The sequence below is a fragment of the Temnothorax nylanderi genome, unplaced genomic scaffold (genome assembly GCF_030848795.1).
Source record: "Temnothorax nylanderi isolate EJ_2023f unplaced genomic scaffold, tnyl_v1.0 TNYL_tig0167_pilon, whole genome shotgun sequence".
NCBI classification, from domain to species: domain Eukaryota; kingdom Metazoa; phylum Arthropoda; class Insecta; order Hymenoptera; family Formicidae; genus Temnothorax; species Temnothorax nylanderi.
Window position 1 is genome coordinate 215,164 of NW_027249229.1, and position 20,000 is coordinate 235,163.

At 35.1% G+C, this 20,000-nt stretch overlaps 1 protein-coding gene and 1 long non-coding RNA gene across 5 annotated transcripts in view; one reads left to right on the forward strand and one right to left on the reverse strand.

Moving 5' to 3' along the window:
* Positions 1-1,120: 1,120 nt before the first annotated feature.
* LOC139777884 (phospholipid phosphatase 1) overlaps positions 1,121-20,000 on the reverse strand; it is a 35,923-nt gene continuing 17,043 nt past the window's right edge. For 3 of the 4 annotated variants that reach the window (XM_071715553.1, XM_071715556.1, XM_071715554.1), the window contains exons 3-6: positions 7,134-7,288; positions 6,345-6,565; positions 5,536-5,656; positions 1,121-4,985 (exon numbers count right to left, since the gene is read on the reverse strand). In XM_071715553.1, coding sequence (XP_071571654.1) covers positions 4,602-4,985; positions 5,536-5,656; positions 6,345-6,565; positions 7,134-7,288 — 881 coding nt within the window. In that variant the 3' untranslated portion in view covers positions 1,121-4,601. Of the gene's footprint in view, positions 4,986-5,535; positions 5,657-6,344; positions 6,566-7,133; positions 7,289-10,332; positions 10,591-20,000 lie in introns of those variants that run through there. The other variant, XM_071715555.1, reaches the window with a different exon arrangement.
* Positions 16,940-17,954, forward strand: LOC139777866 (uncharacterized). The gene is made up of 2 exons (XR_011719442.1): positions 16,940-17,397; positions 17,498-17,954. It is a non-coding gene; the product is annotated as an uncharacterized lncRNA (long non-coding RNA).

Here is a 20,000-nt window from a genome sequence, read left to right on the forward strand (position 1 = left end):
AAAAAAAAAGGTGCGGGCGGGCGAGCGGGGAGGGGATGGCATTCATGGGGTATCTTGAAACGCGTGCGGACCGTTTTGCAGAAAACGCCACAGGTTTTCCGCGATCTACTCGTCGCCGACGAGTTTCGCGGTCGCGTTTCAGTGGCGGATTTAAACTTACCTTAGAGTGTAATACGGATTAGTCGCTCTTTCTCTCCTCTATCTGTGAAATAAACAAATGATGAAAAGATATTTTTCTACTATGTCAGGTCTATTTTACAGTTACATTTAGTTCGTGTGCGAAATCAGTCTTGGATTTTGCGCGAGAAGCGTCAGATCCGAAGTAAAACACTATGAAGATTCTCCAGACAGCTTATTATAATGAAAAAGAGACGTGATTTAAAGATAAAATTGTTTAAAATGACAAATTTATTTGCAAATCATATGTGATAATGTCGATTTCGTTTACAGTATATACCTTGCCTATAGAGCACAATATTACCTTTCCTATAGGCTCTCTATAGAGAGCCATGCAGAATATTAGCGTATCTAAGTCTATCATATTATTTATAATTTCAATTTTTCACCATTGCAATTTTCTCTATATAAATGTAAAATTATTTAACATTTAAAGTTCCAAAGTTCTGACAAATTAAGATTTCTGTAACACAATACCGATAATGAAATCTTATCCCTTTCGTACATTTCCAGCCGGCTCTAATAATTCTTCGCGAAACTTAATTTGTGGCTCGCTTACTAAAATTAATGTCGAACATCCTAAAGTCATCCGCGCGACAAACTCTTGTCTGAGGGAAAATCACTGGGGCCCGTCGTTAAAATTAAGATCGAAGCTTTCGTGATATTCTGTTTGGTGCATTCGTTGGGCGATTAAAAATTTAAGGGCGATGTCGCTGCAAGCTGCCGAATAAGAGCGCTTTCGCACGGCCCGGTTTTAGCATCGGGCTGCGGTGGTGGTCCAGTAGTCGCTCTCCCGACGATGCCGAAGGATACCGATCGCTGTCCTGTAAGATTTATTTGACGACACGAGGGTGGAAAACGAGGGCGAGGGAGGAAACGTGGGAGATTTCAAAGGGAGCGCGATCATTCATTCGGTGTAAGGTTGAAGAAGGGGAGAATTCGATCGAGAGGGAAAGAAACATTTTATTTTTAACTCTTGTATTTTATTCCCTTGTGACAGACGAATAGTTATATACTATTTTGTACATATGGAAAGTATCAAGATAACAGAACGAATTCTCCGGATCATACATTTCACGAGCCGCATAGCGCTTGGAAGCGCTTTTTTCATTCCATATACAATTTATATATTATCTATTTAACACTGCGCGGACACCGTGCTTTCGGAGCACTCACCCGGACACCCTGGGACTTTTAAGTCCAAAAGGTTTTTGAAAGCGTTCCTGTGTTACAAAAAATCTATAAAAATTCATGTATCGTCCTTAAGGTTTCAAAAAGTGATTTCTATACTTACGTAGGCCGGAACTATTGCATTTTTTCCATTCCCGTGGGAATCATAAATGAAAAATCGACTGTGCCTTAAAAGGCCCATGGTGTCCGCGCAGTGTTAAATTTATGTAAAAATCTTAGCATAACGACGCGAAAGTTCTGAATCATCAAATATTCACTAAAGAGTAAATTATTGATCTCAGGATGAAAATTATGAAAGAATTTAGAAGTTTAAAAATGTAAAAATATATATTATTATCTTTCTATGTATATAAAACATTTTTTCGTTTTAATCTTACGAGCATTCTCGGATTTAGTTACGGAGAAATATATATATATAAATTCCGATGTTTCATGATCGCGAGGCCATAAAAAAGGGCGTTGCCTTAGGACTGACAGCTTTAAAAAATAATCTTGAGTAAAAAGTAAGTATAGAGCATACATGTATAGCGACACGCGCACGTGCGTACACGATCGCGAGACGTATCACAATCGCGCGGAAGGTCGGCGCATATAGGCTAATTAAATTACATATAGTAATTACAATCTCGGAGTCTCTTACGACTGGCGCAGCGTTCGCTCTCTTTAAAAATACGATATTCTCTACGATATATGTACAGCACCCGCGATTATACACACGGTGGCGGAAATCAGCAGGTGCATTAAATAACACGCTTCTTACGGCGGTATAAGACGTACGTTGTAAGAATAACAATCGGCAGCGTTAAAGCGCACTCGAGCACGACGTAATCACTTCAATTTCGCGTAACTTACAATCATCCGTCCGCGTGGCTGCATTGTAGTATATATAAACACTACTTGTATTTATGGTCCATAACTTCGACAGACGAACACTTCGTGTTCCCTGCGTGCATACGTTGTTCAATACCATTGCGGAAGGTATTGGAGCACGAGGCTCGTCGAAGGATGCGTTCTTATCTAATAACTTTTCACCGATTAAAAAGGCCGATGTGAAAATTTATTTCGTACGCGATTAAAAAAAAAGACGTTCCATTAGCGACGTATTAACGTCCACCTCTAAGGTCTGAAGATGATAAAACGAGACAATAAAATTATACTACGTAACTGTAAATAATACTACTGTTTATAATACATGCTCCTTTCCGAGCATCCGTATAAAGGCACTCCTTTTGTAATAATGTATAAATCTCACTGTTACTCCTCCATCCCTCGCTCGCGTAAATAAATTAAAAAAAAAAGAAGAATATTTTCGCAAACACACATTAAAAGTATGTATGTACACTTGAAAGCTGCGCATGGAATGTGAATACAAAAATTCTTAGGTACCTACGAAAATATTAAATATTACGCGAATACCTAAATTATAATTTCCGCCCAACGAGACTTATTTTCCAATTATTCTCTCGGCTCCAATTATTCTCTGACTCAATCTTCCCGACTTTATTCAATTTTCATTTCGCTTAAAAATCGTGCGTTACGTGACATAAAAATTAAAGCAACTGAATTTTCACCACGTTACAAAATTGTACATACGTGTGATAAAAAATTACGCGCGAGTTTGCCCTCGTTTTGGGCTCCGTCCGCGTTCAAAGTGCATCAGAAGGTTAAAGCTACGGTGTTCTTAAATAATGTAATCAACCGCGGGAGCGGAAGTGTAAATTACTGATAAGAACGAGCGGAGCATTTGAGACGCCGAGAGAGAGAGAGAGAAGTCGGCATGAGAGGGGGCGAGTTTAAATATCTCGGGTGGACGATTACTAAGTTATCTCCCCCGTTGGATTATCATCCCGTGCGATTAATTGGCTCGATACTTGTAAGCCCCGCGAGTTTCTTACATTATATATCGGATCGGTGCAAGTCGGTGATAGGCAGTTCCGCGCGGATCGCCTGCGAGCGTTCTTCCGACCCTAGCTCGTCACACTTCGCACCTGCATCGATGTGCGAAAAACCTCTCGCGATCGATGCATCCGTAACTCTGATATGTGCATTTCTTGTTTTTTTCCCCTCTTTTTTCCAGTGGAATGTAAAACGTTCGTACTCACTATTTCGTACTGAGCAATTTGTACGTTAATACGAAAATAAATCTCGTGCGTTCCCCGGCATTCGATCGCGGCTTCGAGGAAAACCACCACTAAGAGCTCGCATGTTACACATTCCTCCCTCCCCTCCTGATCGAATCAATCGCCTCGGAAAGGACGTTACTCCGAAATCCTTATTTCTTGGGAAACGCGAGGGCCATTTGCCAGCATCGATACAATCGTACGGAGCCATTCTGTCGCTGTCTCATTCCGTTATCGCTCATTTATCAATGGCCGCGATGCAGCCGGGTTTGTTGCATAAATGCGCGCCTACTTACACCGCGGTGAAATATTGTAATTCGTTACTTCCTGATACTCGCTTGTCCTCATCTCTCTCCCATTCTTTAAATCAGCTGTTTCTCTATATACCTATCATTTCTCATTTACAGTTCTGATGTATTTACTTTATTTATTATCATTTCGTGTTATTTCTCACTTTATATCTACATTTATCTTTATTATATTCTATTATTATTTGTTTTCGTTACCCCTCTCTCTATCTATATGTATAATTCTTCTGTACAGAATGTATTTAAAAATACGTGTGCGTATCTACGCCCGTATATGTGTATGCGTACTTTGTATATATGTACATCATTAAGCTAAGAGAGTGTTAAAGGTTAAAAAGCATTGAGCCAAAACAAGTTAATACTTATTTTTATATTGACGTCACTGGTTTAAAGAATTTTTTATTATTATACTATTATTAGAGTATCTTTTCCTAGTATTTCTCCTTTGTCTTTTAAGTCTTATTTTCATATGCACGAAGGTAAAACTTCAAGTTTAGATGTTCATATTTGGAACTTTAGTATCATAGAGGTGTAAAAGCGGTATCATTGCCCTCGCTCGTTAGTATGCAACTTTCTATTATGCTTCTGCTCCTTTACGTACGACACGTTACGACTACTGTACTCGGTAAAATTGATATTATTATTATTATTATTATTACTTAAGAAAAAATCAGGTACAGCAAAAATATACCTATATTTTTGGAACGGACGAGTGATTCGATCTTTTCCGAGACGAATGACGTGATTCCATATATTCCCCGCACCTTGAAATCGCTCTCTTATCGTCTAGGTGAATGTGTCGCGCTCATTCCCTCCAGGTCGTGATGTCCTTCATCTCCCGGCCCTCCGAGACGTCGACGACGCCGACGGCGGGATTGAGCAGCTTCTTGGCGCTCTGCTTGCGCCGCACGTCGTAGCCGCCGATCTGACCGTTCTCCAGGGGCTCGTTAAGGGCGTGCGTCGCCGCGACGGCGGCGGTGCGCTCGAGACAGAAGTGCCTGCACGGCACCGTCACGACGAACAGGCCGAACAGAACCCCGAGGACGTCGCCGGCGAGAACGTCCCACCAGTGGTGCCGGTGGTCGCCCACTCGGGTCATCGAGCACGTAACGGCCCACATGCCCATCAGGCACTGCAGCCACGGCTTCAGAAACAACGTTCGGTTCGGCAGACGGTTCTGCAGGTACCACTGTACGCGGATGCGACAAAAAAGCGAAGACGTTTTTACAAGATGAAAAAAAAACGGAACTCTCGTGTTAATATTATTTATCTGCACGACTGGTTCTATTCTCGTATCATTATAATAATATATTTTTATTCGGCGGTGAGAAAAGAAAAGCGAGAGGAAACCGTTCCGTAATATATCTTCTAACCGAGCGCTTTGTTTTTTTGTTCTTCCTTCTTTCTTATTTAGAAGCGGATGAGTTATACGTTCGTTTTCGAGAAATTTCGCGGCTCTCTCGCATTCGTCCATCCGTCGCGCGCATCCGTTCCGTGAAAATCGATATGCCGCCGGTGGATTTTTTTGCGGATTCTTTTCCGTCGTTTAGATACTGACTATCGATACCGGACGGAAGTACTCGACGCCGACACCGCAGTTCTCTGTATTGCCAACCGGTAGCCGAGCTTTACGGATAAATTAATTTGGACGTTCTCCTTTCCCGATTTTTTTAACGGTATAAAAGAATGATTTTCGTTAAGTTTTTACGTTGTAAAAGAAAATTTTCTCAAATTCTTACCACCAAGAAGATGCTCGTGTAGACGGAAAGAGCTGAGTGACCGGAGGGGAAGGATTTGCTGGAGTCATTGACGAACCAGTTGGAGAACTCGGTATTCGTGCACGTGTAAGAACTAACGTATCTACAAAGAAAATTCGGAAACTTCATTGTTTTCGTTGTCTCGGATTAGGCACGGATTAAGATAATATTTAAAGTAAACGTTTTTAGAAAATTCGGAGTGATATTTCGAACAAAATTCTGATACAGCTTCCATCTCGATTTTACTAATAATATATGGACAAATGGATACTTTATTTTACTGCGAGGATATTTTTGAATGGCATATAAATCAGATAATCCGGCAAGTACGTTGAACGTGTTATAGAACTCTATGTAACCGACCGCATGTAGCAGCGAGCAAGTTTACCTTCCTCGCGATTGATAATATCTTCTATGATTAACTATATACAATGTACACTCTGTTTTACATTTAAAAAAATCTATCTGATAAAAAAGATAAAAAGCTGTCGATTTATTTTGCGATAGAGCGTGAATAATAAGTCCGCTCCTCGTGTTTTATTTCTCGGCAATCTCGGCATTGCTGAGGACTTACGCAATTATCGCGTTTTATACGTAGGTGCCTGGCATGCGTATTTTTCCGTATTTCTTTGCCGGTGCCCGTGTCGCGTACAATGCCCACGAACACCACCATTCGCGTCCACCAGGCTACCTACACGCCGACGACATAAAGGACGACCCGATTCGGCCTAGATGGCATAAGCCAGCCGGGACAAAGAAAGAAGCGGGTAGAAGAGGGTCGGTGTGCTTACTCATCGGTGCAGTTGTCCGCCTCGCGCGGTTTGCACGTGTCGAGAAAGTGCGGCCGCGGCTCGCCGATCAGGAATTTCATGATCTCGCAGACGAGCGTGAGCGTCGTAATCCCCGCGCCGTAGTGGCCGTACCAACGCCAGATCTGTCTACCCCGGGTGCCGTAACACGACGCGCTCTCGTAACTGTCGGCGGGATAACAGACGTATTCCACGATCCATATCTGAAATCGACCAAAAAGAATCCTAATATTACTCTCGAGCTGACTCGTTTTAACCGAGCTGAATCGAGAAAGAAAGATGGATCTCCTTTTCTCTGTACATACATCAGAGTAAATTGTTGTTTTTTTTTTGCATACTGCCACTCGTTTCGGAGTGGAGATTATTGAAATATATAGGAGATACATCTATCTTCTTTTAGTTTTCTTATTAATCAATAATTCAATGGTCTTACTGGATTCTTGCATGGAACTTTTCAGTTCCAAGACAAGAAATAAATTCAAAATTTATGAGCGTTCACAGCGCAACATTTTAGAAAAGAATAAGAATTATATTATACGACATACAGTCGTCGATTTTATCGAGACTAATTTACATTTCCAACATGACTTACATGACTTACATATGATAAAGAAAATGTAAATGTATCGTAATATCTGGTTGAAGTAGCATTGCATAAAGCATATTCAGCTTCAAGTATCTTTTGTATAATAGGCGACTTATACAGAGCTTCAATAACAGTTTTTTCAGTTTAGCATAGAGAGCAAAAATACGAGAAACAAAAATACTTACCACTACTAAAGGCAGGCCTATACTGAAGCCTATCAATATGGCCACGGAGATTGTGTCGCCTGTGAATTTGAACGAGATCTTCGGGTCATTGCAAAAGAAGCCTATTTGCTGGTATGGTACCACGTTGAATTCCAGAATCGCCAGGAGTACGGTCACTAAAATGTAATAAACAGTCACGAATCAGGATAGACAGATAACAATTTATTCCGTTTAGGAGAGATTGCAACTCTCTGAGATACAATATTTGGAAACTAACTTACAACCTAATCGCAAGTCAGAATATCGACCTTATACACGAAAGAATAGTTTTGCAAGAAGTATCTAAAAATCTAGCTAGATACAGATTTGAAAATAACTTTGTTGGACCATCAAAATAATTATGTAGGACGCTCGAGCATTGATGATGATGCAGCAAAAAGTTTTGACATTCTAGCCACCAGCTTAAACGTCCTACATAATTATTTTGACAGTCCAAAAATATTATTTTAGGTCTGTATCCAGCTAAATTTTCAGATATTCAGCAAAATCGTTTTTCCGTTAGAGATGACGTTAAGGCTATTCGGCGCCTGCAATACTTAAATCAGCACTCTGTGCATGTGAAGAAAATGACTAATATATTCTGAATAATTTAATGACGAAATCTGCTTTTGTTATACATTGGGTACTTATTGTTATTCTATGAAAGATACCAATTCAAATCGTTTGATTGAAAGAGTATTTAAATTGGCAGAATCTTTCAGTCATTTTTTAAAAGTTTACGAAATTTCCTCAGCCCATCTTATTATTAATTACAAAAAATAGTGATCTAGTGAAAGTGACTTAATTAGGGGGAGGGTGGAGATTTTAATGTTCCAACAATAACTGTGTTATAAGTCCGACAAAGAATTGACGCGCAGTTTAATAAGTTATAAAATATGCGTACCTATATATGTTATGGTCAAAGCTCGAAACATGGGCAATCCTAGGATTGATTAATCAATTCTGCTGAACGACCAAGCGTCTTGGTCAAAGTCTTCATAGTAATTTGCTGATATGTGTGTATAGACAGTACAATACCGCGGCGGAGTCCTTCCTCTGCATAAAAAAACTAATCTAACTCCAAGCCTATTCCTAAAAATTGCATTAACCAAGACGCTTGGTCGTTCCGCAAGATTGACTAGTCAATCCTAGGAATACCGCGTTTCGGACTTGACCGTAACATATAGATACACACACGGAAAAAAAAATAAAGTTGCTTCAATTAAACGTCGACGTCACGGGCTGCCACAAGCATATGTAGTTAATTGAATTGGACCAAATATTTAAATTATTAAAACAATTATCTGATGTTTTTTGTTCATTAATATTGATGTTGCATCAATAAATTTTATCTCAATAACACTGATACTGTTGATACAAAAAATGATGCTGTTGATACATCATTTTTTTTCCGTGCACAGAAATAATATTAGGTTATTAAGATCCAAGCTCGGATCGTAAGTGGAATTTTATTCTAATTTGATCGTATATCGTAACTGTCTTATGTCTCTTATTAAAATATTTAAGAGCTTGGTATTGAGTATAAAAAATTGTGTTTACCATGACATTTAATTTTTTCATTGTTATGCTTGTTAAAATAATAGATATTTCGCCCAAAAAACTTGGCGTTGCTAAATAAATATGCATGAAAATGTTTCATGCGCATGTGTGAAGTTTAAATGAAGGACGAATTTGATTTAAAATGTGAATACATATATGTGCAAAGTAGATTTAAGATAATCTACCAGTATATATATGTATATATAGAGAGACGGCTTCCTTTCTCCACGTGAAACATTCGCATGGATATTTTATTGGCAACGCCAAATTTTTTGGACAAAATATTCTGTTATTTTAATAAGCATAATAATGAAAGAATTAAATGTCCTGATAAACACAATTTTTCATGCTCAATGCCAATTCTTTTGCATTAAATATTTTATTATTCTTTCTTAAAATATACAACAGTTTGTTTCTAAAGATTTATTCCTACTTGGTGATGCCATTCATACTTTTTGTAGATAGAATATACAACAGCTTCTTTCCAAAAATTTAAAATTAATAAAACATAGGCCCAATAGCTTTTTCCTAAAGATTTAAAATATACAATAGTTTTTTTCTAAAGATTTTTATGTATGATAGAACATAGCAGAGATTAAAACAACACGGTTTCACACACATAATGATATTTCGGCGCGGACACTTGTGACACTCCTTTTTATCATTTTTAAAAAAGTATGCGTGTTATGCCGCCCCTGCTTTCCTTGTACATGTCATATGACTAATACAAAGTCTAACATGTGAATCAAAAGCTCACGTATTTACAGGAATCATCATCGCATACGTGACCGAATATGTCGCGTAATCGAGAGATTGCGACTTCCTTATTGATTTTTAGCGCCATTCGAGAAAGATAATAACGGAGAAAATATTTGCCAAGCTTCTCCTACTATATTTCTCGCAATTTTAATACTCTTCAAGTTTAATGCTTCCGACAGATGAAACGTTTCAGCGTTTGTTGGTAAAGACTCTCTGATAAGAATCATCGGTCCTTCTGATAAATAAATCTGTGTCTAGACATGAGAGTAATCACTATATGAATGAGTCGTCTAAATTCCGACGAGTTGCGTAAGGATAAATAAGATTTCCGGAGCCGCAGGTTGGAGCGCGCAAATGAGCCGGAACGAAGCCTATATGCCGCCGATGCTTTCCGCAGACCGGCGAAAACATTGGCCCGTATTCTCAGTTAACTTTTATCGATAAAAACGCGCTTTTATTTCTGAGATGCTATAGTTACGTATACGTTCACATACCTCATACGTTCATATACTTCATACATTACTAGCGCGCTTTTATCGATAAAAGTGAACTGAGAAGACGGACCATTCTCTGCGTTTCGCCCACGTCAGTCGCGAACATGAAGCTCATCTTCCGGAATTAGCGCGCAAGATTGAATGACGCGTTCCGAAGCGTACAGCGATATATAGCGCTGAAAATCTAACATATAGTTCACGTTATGTGTACTGTCAAGTACATTTTGGAATGCGTCCCAAGCCAAGTCGCGATTGCAGCACGATCGAATGAATTTGTAATCAGATAACGCGCGCGCGGTATGACGAGCGTTTTATCTCTCACGTACGTATATTGAAAATTCAACGTTTTTTTCCCCCCTCGTACGCACCAACGGCAAAGTGATTGCGACGAGACCACTTGATCAGCAGACGCGGCGTCATCCTTCGTCTCTCGACGGCTCTCTCTATCTGTCCTTTTTCTTCCTTCGCGATAGAAGGATTTTCCTCGTGACGGTGCATCGTTCTCCGACGAGCGGACGATCGCGCATCCCGCGGCAGGAAGGAAACGTCCTTTCGACGACACCGCGATGTTACTTACTGCTCGTGCGCTCGTCCGTCACGCCGCACGCGAACGGTTCTGACCACCGAGGCGCTCGCATCCTCGCATGTCGCACGTCACGTTGTCAATGTGATTTAGCGCGCGTGCGCAATCGAGATACGCGCGAGATCACATTCCAATCGCTGCACACGAGAAAACAATTTCCTCCTTTCGGAGCAGTGGGAAAAAGTGGCGGGAAGAGACAAAAGATTGATTCGGATCTATAATTCGTGTTTATAGACTCGTCCGTTACGCATCGTGTATGTACATGTTAAATATTAAAAGATGAAATTTAAACCAATAACCTTAATTTAAGTAACATTTTGTTATTAAACCTTAAATTGATAACAAAATATTATTTAACTTAAACCTTTTATTGATCTTGAATCTTAAGTTAAATAACATTTTGTTATTTTTAACTACCATGTGTGTCGAAATTTATTATTTTGACACAAAACAGTAAGATACTATTTTAAATTTTAACTCCACTGCAGTTTACTTAAATTAACGAAATATTTTGAACAGTAATGGCGACTTATAAGAATGGTCAAAAATGACTCAAATTGAATATAATTTGACACTACGAATTTAACAGTGTATATCACTTATCGATATGTATGCGAATTCGATTTACGACCAAAACAGAGCAGAGAACTCGCAACCTTGATTTTAGCGAGACATTTTCTGAAGAATACATTTCAAATCGAATTCTTTCTCGGGTAAGATATTCTCGGGCAGTATATTTTATTATAAAATATAAATAAATATAAACCATTTAGTGTAAAGTACAGTAAAATGTTTAAAAATTTTATGTAATTTTCGAGGAGATTCAATTTCTATATTAGGACTTGTATATTATACGCAATGTATTTTTATTTAGGATACTATAGGTCTAATCTCCCGTATAATATACATCCTAGTATAGAAATACATCTCATATTTGCATATTTGCGGGAAAAAATTTTTTATATACTAATAATTATATATAAAATATGTTCGCATATGTTTTCTCTCTCTTGTATAATCTCTGTTCGCTCGTCATATATAAGAAAAATAATCTTTTGCATTGTTTTTTACAACAAATAAAATTGCGATTAAATTATATATTCTTATATTTTGTATATATAATTATTACATATATGTATATGATTATATATAGGCAATTTTTTATTTCTTTAAACTTTGTTTTTTTTTTGTAAAGAAACAACGCGAAAATTATTCTTTTAATTATTTTCTATAATTTTTCTTCTTATTACTTTTCTTGTCTGTACGAACGAGGAGATTATACGAGAGAAAGAAAACATATATACGGACATATTTTATATATAATTATATAAAAAAAATTTTTCCCGAATTAGGATATGTACAGCCAAAATTATTAAGCACTTTATTAAAATAAAGTTTTTTCAAAATAGCATTTATCTATTTTTGAAAGAAATAAAAAAATTAACGCACTTATAATAATAATTAATAAACGCTCCAGTAAACACCTTTTAAACAATAGAAATCTTCCCTGATATTAGATTCAGTACAGCATAATGATTATAAGGGTGCCTAATAATTTGACCAAGGTTGTATATTATGCATCTCGTATTTCTATATTAGGCTGTGTATATTACACGCTAGAGAAACCAAATTTATTGTTAGTCAAATTTCAATGTATCCGGTCATAAATATTAGATACTCGGGAATATTGGCTCGGTGCGTAGGGTTACGCGAATAATATTAATAACATAGTCGTTCGGTGAAGCGAACAACATGGTTTAGTCAATTATCTGAATGATAATTCTATAGGTAAATTATGCAATATACGCATCTGTCAACGCATATACGCATCTGTAATTTTATTAAACCGTTGACGGTGTATAATACGTCTATCGATTCGCTGCTCGCATTTGTTGCAATTGTAAAATTTGTAACGTCGAAAAAGACAGTACCTGATATAAAGTGTATCGAATGCTCTATGCAGACATCGTAAAAATACAAAAATTAGTACGAACGACATACGGAAGCCTCGTATCACAACTATGATGCATTCGAATAGGAAATTTGTCGATAAAAAAAAACACAAGGAAGTATATGTCAGATTATTCATTCTAATGCTGTTGTTTCCGTACCGCATGTCCTACCACAAAGGGATTTCCATTGTGGTTACTTTAGATTGCGAACAGGATTTTCTAATGATATATGATTAGCAAAGTGACAACTCAATGACATTGTGCAATAGGTAAGTTATCGTAGGTAAATAACTATGCACATACAAACTCTCGCTCTCTCTTTTTCGTACAAAAATTCATATACATAGCATATAAGAGCACAAAGATAACAGTAAGGGCTTGAGTGAACTGGAGTAAAGAATGCAAAGCAGATGTAAAATTCGCTTTTGCGAAGATACCACTAAATAGAGATAATATTGGAACACACAAAATGTTTTTAGCCAATGTTTATAATTTGCATACTTAAAATTGTGAGAAAGTAATGTTCATATTTATAATTTGCATACTTAAAAATTATGAGGAAGCAACGTGCAAGTTTCTACTTGCACACTTAAAAACTATGAGGAAGCAATCTGCAAGTTTCTACTTGCACACTTTTTATAAAATTTTGAATTTTTTGAGAAATGTCCGTGGTTGCTCCAACTTCCGCAAAATTTTTTTAATTTTTACTGATTTCTAATATTTCATGAGCGATTAAATTTAAAATCTGTGTCCGGGGCAAAGTCGTCACCAAGCCACCGGGGCGGACTCGTCACTGTTACAACTTTATCCCGGTAGTTTCATTCTATTTTCCGTTGCAAATGCATCATTGTATTTCTCAATTGCAAGAAAATGGTACGCACGTACGTACCATCGCAAAATGACTCCCGTCGACAAGGAGCAACTCAGGAAGGCAGTTCTTGCGGTGAAAAAAGATAAAATTAAGACACAAAAGTAGTCGCAAAACAATTTGGAGTCCCAAGAACTACGTTGAACGACTGGCTGAAGACAAATAATAAAAGAAGAATAAAATAGCACACTTGGATGACGTGGCTGTACAATGTCATGGAGGCTTCGGGCGAAAATCAAAGTTAAGGAAGCAGCAGTGGTCGGAATCCGACGAAAACTTGGATAATATGTGCTGCGTGTGCTCAGAAATGACTGAGAACAGAGCTGACAAGAAACAGTGCATTTTGTGCGAGCGTAGGGCACACAAGTGCGTGCGCTTTTCTCGTAATTATTTTCCGCCATCGTGTTTTTAATTAATAAATGTTTCCATTTTTCTATTAAAAAATAATTAATAAAATGCATCCTATCATTTTTTCATGATCGGAATTATGTATTTTTATTTAAAATCCAGTCCGAGAATGGAGTGACAACTCCGCCCCGGGGCGCGGGGGTGTGACGACTCTGCCCCGGCAATTTTGACATTTCAATTTTTGCACCTTTGTCGTTTTTACTCTATACCGATTGAACAAAGCGACATGGACCAAAAATGCCCTTATAAATTTTGTAGCCAAGGGTTTATTCTTTACAACGGTACACCACATTTTACTAAAATTATTTGTTTTGTTGTTAAAAATCGGCACCGAAAAAATAGTGACAACTTCGCTCCGGTCTCTCCTATATAAAGTGGTGCAAGAAATTGTACTCTCTAATTGCACTTTAATTTACGAAAATTTTTTAAAATAAACAATAAAAAATATTCAAAACTAAAGAAAATTTTTTCTTTATGCTCATATATTCCTTGACTGATTTTATACCAACCGTTCTAGAAATCTGTTCTAGAAATGTAAATATCTATAAACGTACATATACGCATGTATGTATACGCTGACGCATGTATGTACAATATATAAAGGAAATGCAAGTATTGTGAAATACTCTAAGCCTTTCTCAAAATAACTTGAAAACTATTAAAGATATAACTAAACTCAGTTTTTACTGACAATGAATTGGCTACTATGAAAGGTGTATTTAAAGTTTTAAAAGTAAAAATATATTTACAAGAATTAAGTGCACTTGTACAATGTAAAAGGTATTGCGGCTGGAAAAGCAAAATTAAAACGTTTAGTTTAGGGTAACTCCGATATTTACGCTGCGCGGGGATTTACGCCGCAGAAGTCAGAAAAAATAGAAGGAATGAAGGTATTTGCTCGCAATTATTCTGTTATGTGCCTTTATGCCATATTAGTATTGTGTTGTAATTTCAGTTCTTTACTGTTAATATTAACAAAACCGTCGTAAGTTAAATCGATTTTTCAATGTAGTAAGTAGCGAAATCATATATTACGACCTACGTAAAATGATTACTGTAAAGAGTGTAAAAGATTTAATGATTATTTTATGATACATAAGTGTAAAGGGATAGTAAAGGATGGAATACAGCAAAATACACGTGCATAGCTCTTGTATTCTTTGTTTAGCTTGATATCTTGTATATCCCACTTGTTTAGGATATATGGCATTATTAGCGTACAGGATTTATGCCATAATACAAACACTCTGTAAAAATCAAAATCTCCTATGTGTTCTTTTTTCTTCTTTTTTTTGGATTATATAACAATAACCTTTAATGCATCTATTGTTCGTCTATTTTCTTTTTAAAATGCTTGCATTTTTGAATGTAGATGCTAACGAATTATGGAAAATAGCAGTAGGATATCTCCTAATTAATGGTGAATAAAAAACAAATTCTTTAATGTTTATCGATGTTAAGTATATGATAATGGCATATGTATAAAATCCGTAACTTTATTTACGAAGAGTTCTTTCCTGATCGAACATAAATTGTCCAAAATTTTGAAATCTATTGTCACATGACTAGTTTGTTTGTATTTTATTTGTATTTTGTGATTCATTTTAAGAATAATTAAAACAAAATTTGTTATAATATTTTAATAACTGACGGCATTCTTAACAATGTAGAATTGTGCAAAATAATGATTTATATGATAACAAAACATTTAAATAAATAATAACGTTTTTCTGTTTCAATATTATTTTAGATGTAAACTTGCAAGTATTTTTTATAAGGTTTATTTAATACTATAATTACAAAATTATTGACAAGTAAATATATAATTAAAATGCCAATCTGTTACGTGCACATTCATACGCATGCATGCACATTATAGTGAAAGAGCTAAAACTATAAATTTGTATCATATCCACGATAAAAATTTTAATAAAAAGTTTAAATAGATTTGATATTTTATAAATTGCTGTTAATTATTTGTTTTAGTAGTATATTTATAGCTACAACCATTAGCTATAAATGATCTGCGACACAATGAATTTAAGACGAGAATGATTAAGAATAATCGACTTGTTTCAATAATCTGCATTAAAAATGTATATTTTTAATATTATACTAAATCTAACATATTCAATTATGTGGTTTTTCTTATAATGCTAAAATAAAAATAAATTAAATAAGGCATGTTAAAAGAGCTGTTTTTATTTATTAAAATTAAATGTATTGATAGGACAAGCGAAACTTTAATTGACATAAAATATCGTAGAAGAATATTAAACAACGATACAAAGTTCTTCTTTTAATTCTAAATGCAAAATTCAGTACTTTTTGTGCTGAAATGATAAATTAATAGTCTTTGCATTGAGTATTTATTCAGTAAAGAGAGAATTGCGTCGCAGCACAAATAGTTAGTTAAAAAGAGCAACAAGAAACGCTAGTTTTTGCTTTATCAATCATCGCAGATTGATAAACTTCGAACGTTTTAAAAATATACAGTCGCGACATCATATTTCAAGGAAATCTTACATATGCCTACATTTGTTACATATAATAATTGCAAAAAATGTTTTAATTTTGGTATTCGATCTGGCAAATTTTACAGAAATTTAGAAAACAAATCGTTTGTCTTATTTTATTATTGATACACTATCTCAGATGATATAAAGATTTTCGTATAAAGAGAAAAATTATACAAAAATATCTTTAATAAATCTTATTTGTTGTAATATTGTTTGATAAAGATAGATTATAAATACAGATCATATATACATGAAGAATCTAAGAAAATGTTAACTTTATGGAATTACTTTTCTGCTTTTTTATATACAAAAATTTTTTAAAAGAAAAATATTGATTTAATCTTTCACTAAATATAATTCGGCAATTTTTTTTTAGTAATGCTGTACTTCTAAAATTGTATATATTTTAAATAAAATTGCGCATTTACAAAATTGATTGAATATAGTTGCTTTTATTAATACTTAAATTTTTATTTAAATAAAATATTTACATACACACTGTTTTTTTATGAGTGGACATTGCATGTGTTAATTATGTTTTTAATTAACTAGACATCCCAGACGCGCGCTATTTAGTTTTAACATTACACACAACTGTCAAAATATACGATGACAGCTACTCATGAAGTAAGCGCAGCAAGAGAATCAATCGGCATCGCGGAAAAGCGACAAAAATAAACTTCGATAGATTCGAGTATCGACTTTACATGCCTTTTTTAGATATGATGATGATATGAATGATGATGATGATGATGAAAAGCTTGTTTTTATTTCCTATGAAAGAAGATGTTATTGTATATAATACGCAATTGATATATGACCATGTTCTTTTGTGTAAATCATTGCTATATATAGAGACAAGAAGAAAGAAAGAGAGACACCGATTATTAAATCAATGCAAAGAAAATATGTACGTGCATATAAGCTTGATCAGTTGCATAAATCTGTCTTGATATACGTTCGTCGTACATCTGTTAAGACTGTTGTGTAATATTTAAGTTCTAGGAAGTGTTACTTCGCAAAAGGAATCACTTTGGTTTAAAATATGTTTGCTGCTATTTTTGTCTTCGCACTTTTAATAATACATGCTGCGGCCCAAATATGTGAGTAAATGAGAAATACGTAGAATCTATATCATCGCGCGCATTTGATTTATTCCATATTATCAGTGAAAAGATGATTTTGTCGTGATTTTTTAAGCAGGTTGGTTGCCGTCACGTTGCGGGGCAGGCGGCGGGTCAGGGGAAAGCCCATGTGTTTTCAAACACAAACTTGTGTTTAGTTCGCGTGAAATAAACGAGTTTTAGCAAATGAATATGTGGAATGCATTTAGGGTAACTCCGGTATATATGCCGCATCTAAGGAAAACTTAATTTATTGAGTACTATTTATTTTGTGAAGGAGAAATAAAGCTACCACTTAGGTTGGAATTTTGAATTTACAAAATACATTGCGTGTACTTGGCGCCTTTTTTTACCTTTTTTGAAAAAGGTAATTTTGTACTGATATGTATTTACACATGCAATGTAATTTGATAAGTTACATCGATACAACGAGTAGATACGCTGTTCACTATTATAGTAATTTAAATTTATTCAAACTTTGCTTTGAAAAATGATGTAATGATTATATGTTGTGCAAATAAAAATTCTTAATAGTCTGTGGTTTTTTTTTAATATTTGTAAATTTAAACTTTAGTCGTAAACACGTAAAAGAGATGAACGACGAGACCGATAATATAATCCTCCAAAAAATTTTAAAGTCTCTCTTTAACCAAATTACTCAGAAATCTTCATGATGCTTCAAAAAAACGGCGATTTATCTGTATAGGTTTGGAGTACGTTTTCCACGTGGAAAGCTTCATAAGTTTTGGCTCCGTCAAGCGTGAGTGCGCCCGCCACGTGTCGCTCGTAACCTTTTTTGTCGTTAGATAAAACGCGCACGTTCGGCGTATAATCCAATTAGTCGCGCAAGGCACAAAAAAAATAATGCGCTACCTCACACGCTGAGTACCACGTGATAATTACGATTTTCGCTTACGTAAAAAAAAAAGAAAAAAACGAGTGACACGAACGATCGTGACGCTCCAAAGCGCGACTTATAAAAACATTTTACGGCTTGTATATTATCAATATAAAAAATATAAAATATGCCGTTTCTACATAATGTGACATTAAATACAACATGATATAGTTGCATCGTTTATTACCTTGAAAATGACTAATTTTTTTACACATCTATAAAATCGGTTTCATTCATCGTTTTCCATTTTTTTTTTAAGGCGATTATTAAGTTAATATTCTCATATTCCATTAAATCGTAAATTCTCATTATAGATATTATATATTTTGAATTTATATATTTAAAAAAAATAGGAATTTTATTCGCTTTATGCAGAATTTCTTATCAACTTGCCGTCAAAGAATGAAAGAAATCGCAACATGCCGTGAATTTGTACCGATGAGTGTTACTTCGTGTGGTAGTCACATGTTAACACGTGTATTTAATTACGTATAAATAATCGTGAGTGTTTCATACTTCGACAAGTGCTAACAAAGTGATTGATGATAACGTGAATAATTTCATTTAAGGTCGGTTGTTCCAACCTATTGGTAAACTAACTAATAGTTAAATCATATGTCTATCCTTGTTTAATTTAAAAGAAAAACAAAGACATATATGATTTAACTATTAGTTTGTTTACCAACAGGTTGGAACAACCGGCCCTTATTCGTGTTTCGCAGAATCTTTCTCGGCGATTTTAATTACTTAAGGATAAATTTGATATATATCATTTTATTTATTTCTTGGATAAACATTTCCTTTTTACGCATTTTATCTTTGATTCTAGAATAACCAAGTACAATCTCACAAGTATAATCAGACTTCAAAGCCATAAATTTTTTATAAATAATTTTATAAATGAATTAAGATGTAATTAACCCTTACTCGCATGGAGTATAAAATACACTCCAGCCTTAGGAATCTACTAAATTTACAGAGTAAAACTTTTTTTTCGATTAAATGCACAAATTGTTTTTCAATTAAAGAAGAATTTTTGAGCTTATCTTTATCTAGAAGATATATAAAACATTATCAACCTTTATATGATTGTAAATCATCAAAGAGAACAATGAAAATTGAGATATAATGTTAGAATGTAATGCACCTCACGCGAGTAATTATGTTTAAAGAACTCGCGAGAATAATGTAGAGTTAAACGTCTAAATCTCATTTTAGTTTAGAATATTTTACAATTTACGCTGTATATACATTATGAAATAAAGTTATGCATAAGATAAAACAACAGTTGCGCAGTAAAAGTCAGTATCAGCTGAACAACAAAAATTAATAATAGAATACTAATTGGTATGCCTATATCATCTGTAAACATATTCGTTGTAAACATAAAATCGAATGGAAATGAAATGTAAATGAAAAAGCAGTGCCAAGTCTTGTAATTCTCGCGTAAATCAATGGCAAATTTTTATCGATTATTCTATTAAATACATATAATTTAATATACAATTTTAATATAACTTTTTGTTATAATATTATCGTATAACATAAAGCAATATCACAGCGTCAATTATATAACATTTTGTTTAGATATTGGTAAAATCTAAAGAATCGTGAATAAACGCGCTTAAATTCCACGTGTCGTTGATGACGTGATGATGGACTCAAAATTGTCAGAGTTAATTTA